The sequence below is a fragment of the Carassius carassius genome, chromosome 5, assembly GCF_963082965.1.
Source record: "Carassius carassius chromosome 5, fCarCar2.1, whole genome shotgun sequence".
Lineage (NCBI taxonomy): Eukaryota > Metazoa > Chordata > Actinopteri > Cypriniformes > Cyprinidae > Carassius > Carassius carassius.
In genome coordinates this window covers 41,254,749-41,272,383 of record NC_081759.1, presented here as the reverse complement: position 1 = coordinate 41,272,383, position 17,635 = coordinate 41,254,749, and the positions used below count along the sequence as shown (strand labels likewise).

General features: G+C 42.2%; 1 protein-coding gene across 4 annotated transcripts in view; it reads right to left on the bottom strand.

Moving 5' to 3' along the window:
* Positions 1 to 604: 604 nt before the first annotated feature.
* Positions 605 to 17,635, bottom strand: part of LOC132141629 (methylcytosine dioxygenase TET3-like) — a 41,132-nt gene continuing 24,101 nt past the window's right edge. For all 4 annotated transcript variants that reach the window (XM_059551316.1, XM_059551317.1, XM_059551318.1 and 1 more), the window contains 9 exons: positions 10,752 to 13,629; positions 9,021 to 9,111; positions 6,188 to 6,281; positions 5,742 to 5,950; positions 5,132 to 5,282; positions 3,750 to 3,839; positions 3,374 to 3,511; positions 2,570 to 2,918; positions 605 to 2,413 (listed from right to left, as the gene is read on the bottom strand). In XM_059551316.1, the coding sequence (XP_059407299.1) occupies positions 705 to 2,413; positions 2,570 to 2,918; positions 3,374 to 3,511; positions 3,750 to 3,839; positions 5,132 to 5,282; positions 5,742 to 5,950; positions 6,188 to 6,281; positions 9,021 to 9,111; positions 10,752 to 13,629 (5,709 nt within the window). In that variant the 3' untranslated portion in view covers positions 605 to 704. The remainder of the gene's footprint in view (positions 2,414 to 2,569; positions 2,919 to 3,373; positions 3,512 to 3,749; positions 3,840 to 5,131; positions 5,283 to 5,741; positions 5,951 to 6,187; positions 6,282 to 9,020; positions 9,112 to 10,751; positions 13,630 to 17,635) is intronic.

Here is a 17,635-nt window from a genome sequence, read left to right as displayed (position 1 = left end):
TTTCATCAGAGTGGCACCAAACAGAAAGGCCCAAGTTGGTGTCTGGTCCTCTCTTTCTTGGTCACATGTTCAGTGACTAAGATGCCTTATGCAGTCAGAGAAATGTGACTTGCAATGATGTGAAGGCGCTTCATCAGTAAAGAGAGGTTGGTGGGGGTGGGAGAGGCAAAAAGCGCAACAAAAATGCTGATTAGCTTCTTCTCATGTTCATAATGAACAAGCGAGAACGAAGAAAGGAGGTTCCTCTTAGTCAAGAGAGGGCAGAAAAAAAATCATAATATTAACAACAATGATGAAAAAACAATAACATTCAAATAAAAAATATTAATCTTCATAATATAATAACAATACCTGTAATATCAACGTTGACAGTAACAATAGCAATTGTAATAATATTGATAATAGAGCAATAATAATTAGAATAATCAAATTCACTTAGGGAGGGGTAGCTATGGAAATCCATCCCACGTTGGAGAGAGCAAGAGCACCATTGACAGCATGTCCATTTGGGGTGTTCCCAAACTACTGTCAAAATTTGAGGTAAAAGAAAAAAAAAAGTGAAAAAAGTGCCCCGTCTTCTATTCTCCCTCCCTGGTGGCCTGAGAGAGCTGTTGGAGCTAGAAGAGGGGAAGCAAATGGTAAAGGAGCCAGCTTATCATTTCTATTCCCATCTCTGGCTCCAGGGGGCGACAGTCTACAAGAGTTCACACGAATCGACTGTAAGGACCAGTGAGGTGTGTGGATGGGTAGGGTGAAACTGTGACCATGGTGGTGGTATGCTGTGTGGGCGCCATCCGTGTCACTACACCCTCTCGTTTGTCCTTGGCTTGTCCAGTGGATGGGCTCGCCGATCCAGCCGCCCACTTGCGTTTTTTCCCATAGGCCTTAATGTCTTCCTGTGAGAGACCCAAAAGAGCTGCTTCTTGTTGCCGCTGTTGCGCTCGCTCGGCTAGGAGTTTCATTTTGGACTCCCACAAAGCCAGACCGTGGCACGGCTGGTTCAGGTTCTTGTGCTGGTAGAAGACCAGGGATATGCGGCTCGGGTGTGAGCGGTCAGGCTTTTTGAGTGGCGTGGTGGCATGAAGCTCCCGCCGGGCGCATTCGATCAGGATTGAGCCGTGAGTGGGGGCAACTGCTACTCCGCCAATGTTGGGGTCCAAGAAGTTGTGTTCGCTGTCTGACCACTCCTCTTCCTCCTTGGGGTCACGTTCACTCTGGGTCTCTGCCTCACTGTCCCAACACGCCTGATTATCTGACTTTTGCAGCGCATCGGGAAACAAGCGTCCCTCAGGAGCAGGAGATGGTGTGTTCCCTGCTGCCAATCCACCACTAGATTTCCAGGCTTTCTCCTGGAGTCCCAAAGGTGCAGAGCCACAATTCTCACCTGCTTGGGAGAGCATTTTATCGGGGAAAGCACCAGCAGGACTGCCTTGCCTTATGCCACCAGTGCCATAACACATGGGTCCGTAAGGACCCCACGCTTTAGGTTGGGGACTAGGGGAAGGGCTACCCCACTGTCTTGGGGTGGACAGGTGTGGAGAAGGTGCAGGTGATGGACCTGCTTTCAGGGATGGGGACGGAGAAGGGGAAGGGGATGACATTGGAGTGTTAGGGCAGGAATAGGAATTCCATTGTTGCTGCTGTAGATACTGAGGGTGTTCATGTTGCTGGTGGAGCCTCTGCTTGTCCGGAGTGAAAGGCGAATTGGTCGGACCTGGTCTGATATTTCCATCCCAGCCTTTAGGGATAATGCTACCGTTTGGTTTGTGCCCAGGCCAGCCTTCGGGTTTTGGTGTGGTACTGGGAGTGGAGGGGCAGCTTTGAGCTTGCCCATCCAATCTCCCATCATACAGTGGCACATCCATGGGCTCCTGCTTGATGATGGGCGTAGAGCGGTGTGTCTGCTCCAGGGATGGAGTACGACTGGGTGGAACAGGAGACTGGGAAAACTCTGAAGGGTGTGGGAACCCTTGAATGGATGCATCAGCCATTTGTTGCTGTGGGCGGCTGGTATAGGCCTGTGCCAGCTTGGCTTGGAGACTCTGAACATCTGGCTTCTGGTCAAATGGTGCAGCAGAGGCTTCTCCAGCTTTTGGCCAGGCTCCATTATTATATCCCAAGAGCTCAGGAGGAAAAAGTGCACTGGGAGGGTAGTTGTAATAACCATAGCGTATTTCTTGGAGGTTGGGGTGAAAGCCATTGATGGGGCTCTGCGCAGGAGGTTGGCCATTGGTTTGGATGTGACCTCTTGCATAGTTACCAGGGAATGAGAATGAACTGTTCATGCTGCGGGGATCAGAGCGTGTCTTGTCGTTTCCTAGTGCTGGGTAGCCACGTATGGCTCCATTGAAGGGCTGGAAGCGGTCGACAGGCTCTTTTTTAATGGTTGGTTTCACCTCTTGTTTTGGAATAGCTAGATAACAGACAAAGAAGAAAAAAATATGTAGTAAATGTGTATTTTGAGGGTAGTACTACTTTACTTTAAACAGTCATTAATTTAACTACCTTTTTCGAATTTTACATGAGCTGGTTTATGCATATAGAGATAAACTGATATCTCAAAACTGACCTTTATTGCCTTGCTGAGGGTGGGGTGACTCCATGTGGTGCATCTCCATCTTGACAGTCTTCTCTGGGGTTTCTGCAAGTTGCAATTTCCTGTTTTTCTTCTCCGACGCAGCCTTTTTGGCCTCCAACCGACGCTGTCGGCAGGATTTAGCAGGTTCTGGAAGTTTTCTAACCTGTCGGCGGAAGTTATTGAGCACCTGGATGGCTCCTGTCTGCATTTTGAGACGCTGGTTCTCCTCACTTCCGAATTCATCGGTTGAAGAGATCTTGTATAGCGGAAGCACATGCAGCTGCTCGTCTTCTGGGAGTGTGCCCACTCTGCGATTGTCCTCTTTCGTAAGAGTGCACACCTGGAAGTAATGAAATTAGGCAGTGTAAGGCCAGCTAATAAGGCCCATATATAGGGTAAATATCCTACTGCCTATGGCACACAAACACATATCTAAATTTGAAAAGTGAAGCCTTTAACGGCACATGATCAGTACAGCTCTTTCGGTTCGGTACGAATGTGTACTTCAAATTCAGACAATAAAGTCAGATCACTGTATAAAACACCTCAGTTCTGATCATCCCTTCCTGTTTTTTTAGTAGTTTTAATGCTAAATAAACATGAATGAACATCACAGTCCTCACGTAATGCTAAATTAGTGTTTCTACCACGTAAAGACATCATTAAAACAGCTTGTAAACAAAAAATAAAATTCATAATTGGGGCACTTTAAAAAATTTATATGATGATGCAAAAGCCTAACCTACAAACATTATTTGCACAAATACATACAATCATAAATGATAATTAACATACCACTGTGCAGCCATTGTGGAGGTTATGCTGGTCTTTGTGAGCATGGGCACAGAAATCCATGCATGCAGTGACTCCTGAAAACGGCCGTCCTTCCTTCAAACCCAACCGACAATCTGAAGCAATCTTCTCATTTAAACACTAAATAACAGAAAAATGCAATAATTATTTAAAATAAACAAATTACTAATTCAGTTTCTGTAACCCTTCCTGATAGCATAATTCACTGTATACGAATAAAGAAAAACTTCTTGATCACCTGAAATCCCACCAAAGCTACAAGGTCCATAATTAGCAGAAAATTGGTTTGGTTTAATGTTAATGAATGGCATAAACAGTGTACCATTCGGTATAGCGTGAAATTTCTAATAAAACAAACCTGGTTACTGTAGGCCTGGGGAGCCAGTCTCTTATACACAGGGGCCACATGTGTGGCCAAGTTTTGGAAGTTATCCCTGAGATTGTCTTCCTGTATGGAAAAAATAAATTAAATAAGTTTACTTAAACCATCATGGAAAAAATAAATTAAATACCGTAAAACTTCAAATAATAGCCGAGTCCCAAATAGACGCCTGTCTCTTTTAAACGCCTGGTGTGACGACAGGTTTGGGTAAATAAAGGCCGGTCTCAAATAGAGGCCTGGTCTGTTTCAAGCGTGGGAAAAGCTGGATACGGAGCGGCTGAAAAATTCCTTTAAGGTATGCTTGCGCGCGCGTGCGCGTGTGTGTGTGCGAGGGAGAAAGAGGAGATAATATATTTCATTGACTTCGGGATGTTATCCTTAGGTATGTGGCCTGACAGTAGCTTCTGATGGAAGTGAGGATCACCTTATCCATTGTTTCAAAGAGGGAGAGCCGTGCGCATCTGGGCGAGAGCTGTTAGTGCAAGCAAGGCAGGCAGAGTTAGCGGAGGCTGGAGAGAGAGAAGTGGAGGAGAGCGACGTGGAGGAGGAATTCGCCAATGAACTTGTAATTGAGGATCGCGGGGATGATGATAGTGATGAATAGAGTAATTTTCTTTCACATGATTGCAGTTGTTTTACAGGGTAGCCTTCATTCTTTCTTGTTGATATGTTTCGGGAAACAAGTTCATATGCTCGATGGATTTTAGCGGTAACTTCTATTGTTCTGCCCATTGCTGTCACATCGTTTCGTTTTTTATGCTGCCAATAATCTTAGACATTTCTTTCACTAAATTATTTGTTAAACACATTCCAAATTAATTCTAAATAAAACGTAATATAATGTTGTAACCTCCTACTGTCATGCTTGAACATCTCAACACTAAATTAAAGGCCTGTCTCTTATAGACGCCTGTCTCAAATACAAGCCGGTGCAGTTCGGCGATTTGGGTAAATAGAAGCCCGGGCTATTATTTGAAGTTTTACGGTAAGTTTACTTAAACCATCGTGAACGGTAAAGGGCTATTGGTTACATAGCCAAAGTTTGGGAATAACTCAAAATCGTCCAGTTCATTTCACAGCTTAAAGTCTTATAAAAGTAACACGTGACCATAAGTTATTTAATTAACAAGTTGCAAGTTCATCTGCCAGTTCAAAATCAACAGCTTCAAATGAAATGCAAAATGAGTGTAATTATATTTAAAGAGAAATGCAGTTGTAAAATTATTCCATTCATTTTTGAACGCATTTAAACTTTTATTATATATAATTTAATACAATTATAATACAGCAAAACAAGGGTGATGTAAAATTACCTTAGATATTTTTATTAGGCTTGTACATTTTTATGTAAAACTAACCTCTTCGGGGTGCTCTCCATGCAGTCTGAATTTGCGAGGGGTTTTGCTTCGAGCATACTTGCATCCATTGAAGTACATGCTCCAGGAGCAGCCAAAAGAGAAGGAAGCTCCACAGGTTTCCGAGTCCTTCCCTTGGCACGCACAGGTTCGACTGCAAAAGGCATCCACCATGAATTTAATATGATTACAATAGATGACATCCTTTTTTTTTACTATAAATCATGCTTTGCGAGAACAATACATTAGATACAAGCATTGGGAGCTTTCATAAGTCTTATGAAAGATACTTATAGGGAGCACATATGATTACGCTTGTGTAAAGTGTGTGATTAAATGTAATTTATATGAAGTAGGACCTTTGCAATATGTCAAAAATGTGACTTACACAAACTATTATTTCATACTTAAACTCTGAAAAATCTTAAAAATGCAACCTAAATGCAAGTAACAAAAACAACTCCACCTGATGCATGTGACCAGCCACATACATATATATATATATATATATATATATATATATGACCCACATTAAGTCCAACATTACAGTCATCAACATATCATCTGTTCAAAAATATCAGTCAAAAACATACGAGCTGTGTTGGAAACTCACTCGTCATTGAGTCCACAGCGACGGCTGGTGGGGTTGCCGTATTTGATGAGGGTTTCTGTTATTTCTTTGTAGAGTTTATCTCCCAGAGCACGGGGCACACCTTCCCAGCACAAGATGACAACAACAATAACAGTATTGGCACAGTGGTGCCCAGGCCGTTGCTTTACGACGCATAACAATTTCTCCTTGTCACTGCTGCGACGAATCACCTAGAGAGACAGACAGTCAGTATTTATACAGGGATATAACAGATGTTGAGCTGTAGGTGTGTTTATAGCAGCAAAGCAGAACTCACAATGTTAAGTAACCAGTAATCAGTCAAAGAGACCTTTTTGACTGCTGTGGTGTTGTAAATTAAATACAGTGCACTCTGTGTGTTAAGAAACATGCCCACTTGGCTCAACCCAACCCAAAGTTTTCTTAATTTTTTTATTTTGCACACTTACCCACTTAGCGATGGGACATCCCTGAGAGCTCTTTCCTTCTTTCCCGGTGTAAACCACCCTCTCAATACGAATGGCTTCGCCCTTCTCCCCATACCTGCCATAAAGAGTTCACAGATGTTGAGTGACAAACTCCAATTACAGTGCGAAAACACATTTAAGTCACTTTATACTTAGTCAAGACTTGGTTGCATGCATGTAGATATCAAAACAAAGGATTTAAGCAGTTTGAGTCTGGTTAACTTTTATTAATGGTGGAATTATGATATTGTGATACATCAATGTATTTATTGAACAGTTCCACATGCATGTAATACATTTTGTGATACTCAGTTCTAAAGTTTACACACAAGTTGGGGAGTAACTAGTTAACGGAATAACGTAATTAAATACATTTTATTTAATTAAAATAATGCAACTGTGATCTGTTGCAGCTGCTGAGAAAAAAAGTGTAATTTTTTACAGTTGGTTATGAAAATGTTAATGAGTACAAAGTAGGTAAATCGGAATAATTTCGGAAAAATTTTCCACACATACACAGATTTGTTACCCAAATTGCATTGACTGCTCTAAAATATGAGACATCAATGTTTAGGACACAGAATAGGACACATTCTTTGATAATTGTTTGAAATTTGCTTTATTTTAAGATTACATTTTTTTGAAAGCAGTGTTAGATGCCAATGTTTCCTGTCATAGCTAAGCAAAATTTAATAATATAAAAAAAACAGCATCATAGCTATTAAACTATATCTTGTTATGATTTTAATCTGTATTTAACTTCAAAAATCTCAGTAAAAAGATGCACTTTAAATTACATTTGTATAATCGTAATTCAAGTGACGAATGATTCTGAAAGTCTGACAGTAATTAGTGTTGAGTTCTACTGTAAGGTTAACCCTGCCTGCTTTACATGTTTCAAAATAATTATCATTTGAAAATATCCATAAGAAATGTAGAACAGTAATCCGTTACCTCAATAAAGTATTTGAAACAGTGCACGAGCATGACAGCAGTATGTGCTAAATATAAATACTGTTCAGTTGTAACTACACAGTCTAGAAAGAGAAGCTTCAAAGAGACACGGGGGTGGGCTATGAGGTCAAAGGTCACAAAAGGGTCAGGCTTAGGCTTAAGGAGGCTATAGTCACTGTCTGACGGACAAACAAAGGGAAGGTTCTTCCTCTACCCACCAGCTCCCCCTTATCTCAGAGGAGATGACTCTGGCTTTAGAAATACAGCTACTATGCCCTCAATCAGCTCTCAAATAAAGCAACGAGAGTGGACAAGTGTACCAGAGGTCAGCAAAGGTGGAGATGCTCAGTCCAAATGGGTCAACAAAGGGGACAGGGGGTCAACACCATGTGGAGCTTTTCATATTCCTCTACAGGACCATTAAAATATTAGTTAATAAAGTTTTCAAGAATTCTAATATACGGTAAATTAACTTGAGTAAAAGCATTTATGTGTCCCTGATTCCAGATTTTCAAATAGTTGTATCTCGGCCAAATATTGTTCTCCTAACAAACCATACTTCAAATGGAAAGATTATTTATTGAAAAATTGACTCTTTTGTGGTCCATAGTCGCAAATACACCCTGCATGACAGCACTTGTGTACTTGTGCACTTGTGTAAAATAAATAAACTACAGGATACTCGTTGCTTAAATTTTTAACCCTTTTCGTCACTTCACCTCCAACTTCTTTAATATACTCTACATGTTTTATCTCTTGCCCTTGTATTGATTGTCTCCCTGTCTCTCCCCTGTGTGGATCTGCTGATGCCCATATTTCCTGTTACTCCTGTTGGATTCTGGGTCAGGAATTCCCTGGGGACAAGATCATAGAGAAGGAAGGTGGGAGGAGGGGGTGAAGGGAGAGCAAATGGCAGGAAAGAGAGATGCTTATCCTCAGCTGGTTAAGAATCTGTTGCCAGGATCCAACTGCCAGAGCTTCCAAACAACTCTTGCAGAACAATGACAGGGTCACTAGGGAACTCTTAAAACAAATCGCGTGGGGGTAGTAGTAGTCCTCTGTGACTTTTGAAGTTTAAAACTGTTTCAAACAGTATAAATTATAGTTGTATCTATAAATGGATTTTCACTTCAGTTTGTCTGATTGATAAGAATATTCTTCTTCCAGTTACTTTTTTGGTAACACGTTACAAAAAATAAAAATAAAAAGACAAAACAGAAATGCGACTGCTACAGAAAAAGCTAGCTGACCTTTAAGTGCAACATTCAAAATAGTTTCTCCAGCTAATTATACCGTTCTAATAGAAGATCAGGAAAGAATCCAATAGGAACACACTTCGGTTTTTAATGTAGTTTTTGTGATTTTGCCTGGCTTAATTAAATCTTGGGTTTCACTTTATTTTGATGGTCCCTTTAACACATTCAGTTGACTAAGTAAAATTGCACCTATTTCTACTAACTCTCATTTGAATGTAAGTAGACTATTAGTAGAGTGGTGGGGTTAAGAGTAGTCTTGTCTCTCTTTCTCATTTAATGTCAAGTTTATTACTGCTTACTGTCTTCCCGACTGCCAGGGACCTGTAACAGATTTTGGGGGCTCGTCCGGGATTTGAACCCGGGAAAAGTTACTTAAGGGTCAGTAGAATGTCAATCAATCAGATATTAATCAGATCTAATGAGACTATCATCAACAGAATGGTCAAAAGGGACCGTCAAAATAAAGTTACCAAATATGGATTTTAAAATTAGGATCCCACATGGCCCTGCAGGCTATGTTTGACCACATCAAGAGCTGTGAAGAAGGTGACATTATGGAATAATATCCGAAACAAAAATTCAGACATCTGACGGTTGTCTCTCACCTCTCTTCCATCAGTTGTCTGACCGAAGCCATGTCTCGCCCAGATCCCAAATGATTGTAATATGGACCCTCATCCTTTTCTAGGACTTGATCTAAGGGAGAGAGAGAGGGAAAGCAGGTTAGAGGATGGACATGCTCTTGTACAATAAAGGCTAATAATCCAAATTATATTAACAGTTTAGACCGCTAATGTGTAATGCCATTAGAATGATAGTATGAGTCAGTCATGTGTGGGTGAGCAAGAGAGAGAATGGGACAGAGAGCTTGTCTGGGAAAGAGGCAATCTAAGGTCACATTCCACTCAGGGTGTATAAAGGGATAAAGGCGTGACTAAAGTCAGGAAATTATTTGTGGGAACATCCTATATAAAAGTCTAACAAAAAAAGTGTTTGTGAGGAGAAAAACATCTAGTGGCTGCTTACTACCTGCTTACTCAGCAGGGTAAAACACCAACGATAGATGTAAGAATAGCTAAAAGCATGGGGAAAACAAATGAGTGCTTTACATAGAGAAGCAAAAAGTATGACAGGTAAAGAGAGAAAGTATTCAAAAAATATTCTAACATGGCAGAATCTATATAAAGACTACTGAAGGTACTACATTAGCTGCAGGTTTGCAGTAAGTATCAGATTGCACTGGGTGTTCCCTGTGGTGTTGACAGAGTGCTATAAGGATTCACTATGGAAACCTTGCTTCTATTGTCCTTTGCTCTTAGCAACAGACAGGCTTCAACAAGTGTTGCCCAGGTCAAACTTTAACTATCCTTAAATGCACATTTACTTAATGCAGAAGAATATTGATATTTATATATCATATGTATAATGCGAATTTCACACACTGAACCAAAACCGAGATCCGAGGCCCAAGCTGAGAGGTTGCAGTCCATTTCTTCTCACCCTGTCCTCCCTATTCCCTCCCTTCTTTGATATCAGGCAACAGTATATCATATGATATATGAGCAGACTCTCTTCATTGTGAATGCCTCCTTTGCAGAAACTAGCTGTACTCACTGTACTGACAGTCTGAACATAGACTGAAGGCGGTGCACTGCACTGGTCCAAAGAATTACAATGGGGCTCCTTTCTTCAAATCCATTGTTCCTCTGCAAGAGGCACAGAGAACAGACTGCAATGCAATGCATGGGCCCCTGATAGAGCGTGCATTCTCGAACATTGCCCAACAATACCTTGAGATATGTGTTGTTGCAGAAAGAGAAACACTTGGGGATTCCTGAATGGAACTCTGATGGTCAATTTAGTCTATATTAATCCCATATTAATAATTAATAGTCTATATTAATTTTTCCCTGTGAATCGCACTTTTTTGACAAAACGCAAAAAAATAAAAATAAAAAATTGCTTTAAAAAATGCTACGTGAGTTAGCTAAGTGGGTCTCATGTTCTCATGATGAGTAGAATGTGAGGGGATTTGGGGTGGTGTGATGTACTATACCAGTGGTTCTCAACCACGTTCCTGGCATGTCTGACACATCCATTTCAGGTCTTGGAGGCTCTACTAATGAGCTGATGAACTGAAGTAGATATGTTTGATTAAGGAGACATGGAAAACATGCAGTGTTGGGGGGGCCTCCAGAATCATGGTTTGGAGCCACTGTACTGTACTGCCTCAAAATTTTAAATGTTGTAATTTTTTTGTACTTTTATATTCTGTTTGAGAATATGAATGATCTTGCCCTTCAGTATATTTTGCTGGATCGAATTCTCTCACTTACCTACGCAGTCACAGGTGGGAAACTCAGGTTGGTTATCTTTCCCAGGTGTGTCCAGCAGGTTCTTGGTGGGAGTGTCCAAGTAGCGCAATGGTGACTCAAGAAAACCATTAAGTGAAGGGGAGGAGGGAAAGATATCCTTGGTGGGAGTATTCAAGTCTGCCCTTTCTCTGTCTGCAGACAAACATGCAGTTGTGGAGACCACCATCACCCCACCAGATGACTCAATCTTTATACGTTTAGCCGGAGGGGAGAAAGGTGTGATGAAGGGGTGCTGTTGCTCCAGAAATGCATCCTGAGCTACAGGCAGGGGCTGCCCAGATGGTTTCACGTCTACCTCACATTCCTCACTTTCCTGTTTGATAGTACAAAGCTCCTCAGATGGCCATGGCATGTTTATGTTCAGTCTTTCAGCAACGTCCTTTTGACATTCATCCATGGGCTCATTTGTGGGAAAAGGAGGGTAGTTATTTGGCTGCTTTGGGGATGGTGACTCGGGTCTGGTTTGTCCTGAGTTTGGTTTTGACTCGGTCACCGCTGGCTGAGCAGGGTCATTCTCTGGGGTCTCTGCTGCAGAAGCTGAGGAAATGGTGTCCCCAAACTCCTCCTCAAACTGGCGAATAAGTTCTTCGAATTTTGGATCTAGGTTACTGAGGCCAGCCAGAGAAGGAGTCTGCTGTGTTGTAGAGGTTTGAGGTGTGATACTGGTTGTTGGGGTGCTATCATTTAACCCAGCTGGGCCTGAGCAGGCTGTCACCTTCTGGGTGGATGGTGCTGGGAATGACACAGGGGTTAAACAAGAAAGAGCATTTTCAGAGATAGGTGCACTACTGCTATTCAAAATGGATTCCTGAGATTGAGCTGGAGCTGGGTGGCTCTCAGCCACCTGAGAGGGGGGTAGCCCAGCTTCCATGCCTAGTGGAGATGGAGCAACTTGAGATAAGAATGTTGCACATCCTGGGGAAACGAGGGGAGGTTTTGATACTATAATCTGCTTCTGTGGGAGGAAAGATGGTTGGGAAGCTTTCTGTTTATGCTTCTTGATAACAATCGGTTTGGGTTTTGGAAGAGGTGTGCCCAGTGGACCAAAAAGCCCACCCCCTGACTGCTTGAGAAGAGGAGAACTCTGAGCACTCTTTTTCTTTTTGGGTTCTTTGTGCTCCTGTTTGATGGTTACAGGACCCTCTGGCATAGTCTGTGGCCACCACTTACGGAGGTTCTGACAAGCCATGGGAGCTAATGGACTGAAGGCAGGGGCATTAGAGAAGAGGTTACGTTTATGATGAAGGTGCTGCTGTAGTGCTGCCTGAGTTGAGTGCCTAATGGAAGGGGAAAACTGCTGACCCTGGAACTGCAGCTGGCCATTTACCAACCCCTCTTGGCCCACGACTGCACACCCTGAGGCCAGGTACTCCTTTGCATCCACCTCCTGCTTGATGTGAGGCATCACAGTAAAGCTGCTCTTGTGACCATCCTGCATGCTGGGGTGAGGGAGTGGGAACTTGAAGGCTGAGTTGGTATACTTTGTGCCGGTGCTTTCGAGGAGCTGTTTTAGCTCGGACACTGGGTCTCTACCTTCTTGGGATGGGTTAACAAAACGAGGCTGGGAATCAGTGTTCATCATCATCCATGGGTTCTGTGGGGAGCTTTTCTCGCAGCTTCCATCTGTCCCCTGGTTCCACTGCTGGGGTTGGAGTTTGGTTGCAAATGGGGACTTGGAGGATGGGTATGTCGAAGAATAGTTAGATGGGCTAGACAAAATGTTTGGTTCAGGGGCCTCACCCTGAGACTGAGGTCTCTGCTGATCCCATGGCAGCTCCTTTTGATGATAATGTACCAGAGGGATGGACTGTGGCATAGCAGAGGAGGACAAAAGAGGACCAGGTGATGAAGAGACCACTTGTGGCATACTCTGCGGGTAGGAGGTTGGGAGATGCTGATGGTGATTTGCAGTTTGTGGGTCAGCGGCAGATAACTGGGTTAGAGCCTCAATTGCAATTGCTGTTTGCAAGCTAACATTTCTTTCCTTGGCTATGGACAGAACACTTGGGGAGCAGGGAATAGGTGCTTGTGGGCCAAAGGGTCTAGGAGCAGAAGGCTGGTTAACATGGGGATGTGGATTTGTGTTTTGCACACATGAGGGGTTACCTCCACATTGCTGAGGTTGGGATTGGGCATGACGATGCTCTGTATGTGGCTGTGGAAGAGCACCCGAAATCTTACAGGAACCTTTATCCTGGGAGTTAACCACCAGTTTGATTTGCTTCTCCAGCCACTCCAGGTAGTCAGGGCAGTCTGGGCCATCACAATCACAGTTAGGTGGCTTGTGGCCATGACGGGCCTTGCTCAGTGCTGCCTGAAGAGTGTTTAGATCTTCAGGGGGGTACATCTCACCATCCACACCTTTCTGTCTGGCCTCCTCACCTCCATTAGACATTTCCTGATTGAACCTTTCGTACAGCTGAGCTGTAGGTGTCTGACAAAGTTGACGGTTGGTGAAAGGTGGCAGTGAGCCAACAGAAGCAGAAAAAGCCACCAGGGTTCGTGCATCCTCCATATCCACATCATTTACTGGTGTACTGGTATTTTGGCCACTCCAAGCAGCCTGTTGAGATTCAGGATTTGACTTCCCAGCATGCTCAGGAACCCAGCGTGGTGTCTGGGAAATACACCCAGCACCCTCGTGGTAGTTGTGCTGGTGTTGCTCCCTGGCCACGCTTCTGACATCTTCATCACAGCTATTTTCTTCATTTGCTGCATGTTTGCTAAGCCCATTAGACAGCTCCTGGTTTAACACGCCTTCATCCAGGCGGTCATGGGACCCAATTTCCATCTGGCCTCTTCCTCTGGGGCCATCCACTGAACCCACCACAGAAACAGTCTGTGAAAGAGCAAAAACATAAGTTACTTCACAATGTTTCAGCAAACCAACAGTTCATATATGTTTTGAGTCCATGCATCCGATTAAACACTATCTTTGTAAACCATTTGTAACTGTGATGCATTTATTACATCATACAAAAATATAGGGCAAACACTATTTTAATATATCAATTGCAGTCTAATTCAAACAAAGATCATAGTTTTTGGTTTCGGAATTGTGACATTACCATTGACCTCTTTAAACTTAACAACACAACCTGACGTGTTGGGCCGACTCATCCCTTTGAGGTTGTTGCCTTATTTGAGAAAAGACTACATAATACTTCGCTCCATGGAGATCCCTGGGTCTTTGCATGTTATTTCCCTGCTCCCTCTTTGCTCTCAAGAAAACACATTCCACAAAGATAACATAAAATGGCCACTGGTTATTACAGTGTTGTCTATTGTCAAATTTAAACTATGACATTGAGCATAATTTATTCCCAAATTATGTACATACACTAACTCCAGGCATATTCTGACTAAAACAACCTGAGCCTACCTGTACATTTTCAAGGGCACAATGGAGGCAAAACAGGACTGCATCATGTTCAGCTGTCTCATGCAAATACAAATGATCTGCTCTTATCATCTGATCGTGGGTGTATCTCTCTATTAGTTTTATTGGATCTTAGTGCTGCGTTTGACACAATTGACCACAACATTCTTTTGCATAGACTTGAACACTTTGTTGGCATCAGTGGAAGTGCATTAGCATGGTTTAAATCGTACTTATATGACCGCCATCAGTTCGTAGCAGTGAATGAAGATGTATCCTATCGATCACAAGTGCAGTATGGAGTACCTCAAGGCTCAGTACTAGGGCCGCTACTCTTCACGCTTTATATGTTACCCTTGGGAGATATCATCAGGAAACATGGTGTTAGCTTTCACTGTTATGCTGATGATACTCAGCTCTATATTTCTTCGCAGCCCGGTGAAACACACCAATTTGAAAAACTAATGGATTGCATAGTCGATATAAAAAACTGGATGACGAGTAATTTCTTACTGCTAAAATCTGAAAAAACAGAGGTGTTAATTATAGGACCTAAAAACTCTGCTTGTAATAACCTAGAACACTGTCTAAGACTTGATGGTTGCTCTGTCAATTCTTCGTCATCAGTTAGGAATCTAGGTGTGCTATTTGATCGCAATCTTTCCTTAGAAAGCCACGTTTCTAGCATTTGTAAAACTGCATTTTTCCATCTCAAAAATATATCTAAATTACGGCCTATGCTCTCAATGTCAAATGCAGAAATGTTAATCCATGCATTTATGACCTCAAGGTTAGATTATTGTAATGATTTATTGGGTGGTTGTTCTGCACGTTTAGTAAACAAACTACAGCTAGTCCAAAAAGCAGCAGCAAGAGTTCTTACTAGAACCAGGAAGTATGACCATATTAGCCCGGTCCTGTCAACACTGCACTGGCTCCCTATCAAGCATCGCATAGATTTTAAAATATTGCTTATTACTAATAAAGCCCTGAATGGTTTAGCACCTCAGTATTTGAATGAGCTCCTTTTACATTATAATCCTCTATGTCCGCTACGTTCTCAAAACTCAGGCAATTTGATAATACCTAGAATATCAAAATCAACTGCAGGCGGCAGATCCTTTTCCTATTTGGCGCCCAAACTCTGGAATAACCTACCTAACATTGTTCGGGAGGCAGACACACTCTTGCAGTTTAAATCTAGATTAAAGACCCATCTCTTTAACCTGGCATACACATAACATACTAATATGCTTTTATTATCCAAATCCGTTAAAGGATTTTTAGGCTGCATTAATTAGGTAAACCGAAACCGGAAGCACTTCCCATAACACCCTATGTACTTGCTACATCATTAGAAGAATGGCATCTACGCTAATATTTGTCTGTTTCTCTCTTGTTCCGAGGTCACCGTGGCCACCAGATCCAGTCTGTGTCCAGATCAGAGGGTCACTGCAGTCACCCGGATCCAATACGTATCCAGACCAGATGCTGGATCAGCACCTAGAAAGGACCTCTACATCCCTGAAAGACAGTGGAGACCAGGACAACTAGAGCCCCAGATACAGATCCCCTGTAAAGACCTTGTCTCAGAGGAGCACCAGGACAAGACCACAGGAAACAGATGATTCTTCTGCACAATCTGACTTTGCTGCAGCCTGGAATTGAACTACTGGTTTCGTCTGGTCAGAGGAGAACTGGCCCCCCAACTGAGCCTGGTTTCTCCCAAGGTTTTTTTCTCCATTCTGTCACCGATGGAGTTTCGGTTCCTTGCCGCTGTCGCCTCTGGCTTGCTTAGTTGGGGACACTTCATCTACAGTGATATCATTGACTTGATTGCAAATAAATGCACAGACACTATTTAACTGAACAGAGATGACATAACTGAATTCAATGATGAACTGCCTTTAACTATCATTTTTTCATTATTGACTCTGTTTTCCTAATGAATGTTGTTCAGTTGCTTTGACGCAATGTATTTTGTTTAAAGCGCTATATAAATAAAGGTGACTTTGACGAACCATATTTACAATTATTATACAACTCGTAATGCCCAAGTCAACATATCAAGAACCTCTTCCTGGTTCTTGGTTCTTAAATATCCTCTCCGCTGTTCTCGGAACACTCTATAGTGCTTTTTTTCTTTAAAGGGTTAAATGAATGTTGTGGAAACTGTGAACTGATTCCAGATAAGTGTGAAAGGGCAATGTCTACATGGAACTTCTTCCTGGCACTTTTAGGTCATAATTTATCTCTAAAAGAAACATATCACAATTGATGATGTGATCATCATTGACAAAGATAATGATGTGTATAATACCTTAAGTGCCCTTATATGTGAAGAAATGGATGAAAGACAAACATGTTTGCAGCACAGATGACAAATACAGAGTGTTTTGTCTACGATGAAGGCATATCTTAGAAAAGAGGACCTTGTGGTCTGATCACACCAGCTAAATGAAATTAATCACCCATTTAAAACTAACACATGCAACTGTGTATTCTGCTGACTTGAGTAGTAATTCTGTAAAAGCATCTACAGTACTAGAACTTTTTTGAATAATATTAAATAATTTGGACTGCTGAAACAAGAATTACATGTCCGAGGGTTCACCTTACAGTTCCGTAACTAAATGTCCAAATCCCTCTTGCCAAAATCATTGTGCCTTGATTGTGACAGTTCTTTTGATGGGTTATACTAATGGGCAAGTTCGGGGCGAGACACTTCTGTGATGGTGTCTGGTCAGACCCCCATGGGGCTGTGTGCCAGCCACTGAGTAGACTGTGTGCGTTTCAGAAAAATGTGTCAGATGTGGAGCACGAGTTAGTACCCCACTTACCAACACTGGTCACACTCCAACTCTTCAAAAAAGCCAAACCACACAATTATTACAACAGGCTCTTTTTCCTCTTTTCAGTGATGCAATAAACTCCCACGTGCACAAGTCATGCAGAAAACTTCCATAATATAGTCATAGTGCAACCACAAAAATGCACTTAACATGCAAAAAGGACTAGATAGTTTGTATTTCAAACATCAGAGTTTATTTATTACATGCGCAGTGCAAGATGTGTATCAGATTCTTTGGATAAGTGACACACACATATGTTACACCTGCAAACACACACCTGTCTGACAGCAGAAAGCACGTGCTTAGGCAATAATCAGAGGCGTGCCAGGACTTTTAGTACTGCCAAAACTCTCTACCTCTCTTCTTAGTCACAGCTACAACTACTACCAAAACATTAACACGCCCAACCAGAAGAAACCGTAAAACCGGTTTTACTCAGAAGCATGAGGTGCCCTTTAAACTGCTTGTACAGTGTTACATGAAATTAACAACAGTCTCAAAGATGGACAGCACAAAGCAGAAAAAGAAAACACTAGAGACTGCAGATGAGGTTTAAAGCGTAGTAGTAGACATCTGAACACGGTAAGAAGCGCTACACCTCCAGTGCTCACGAT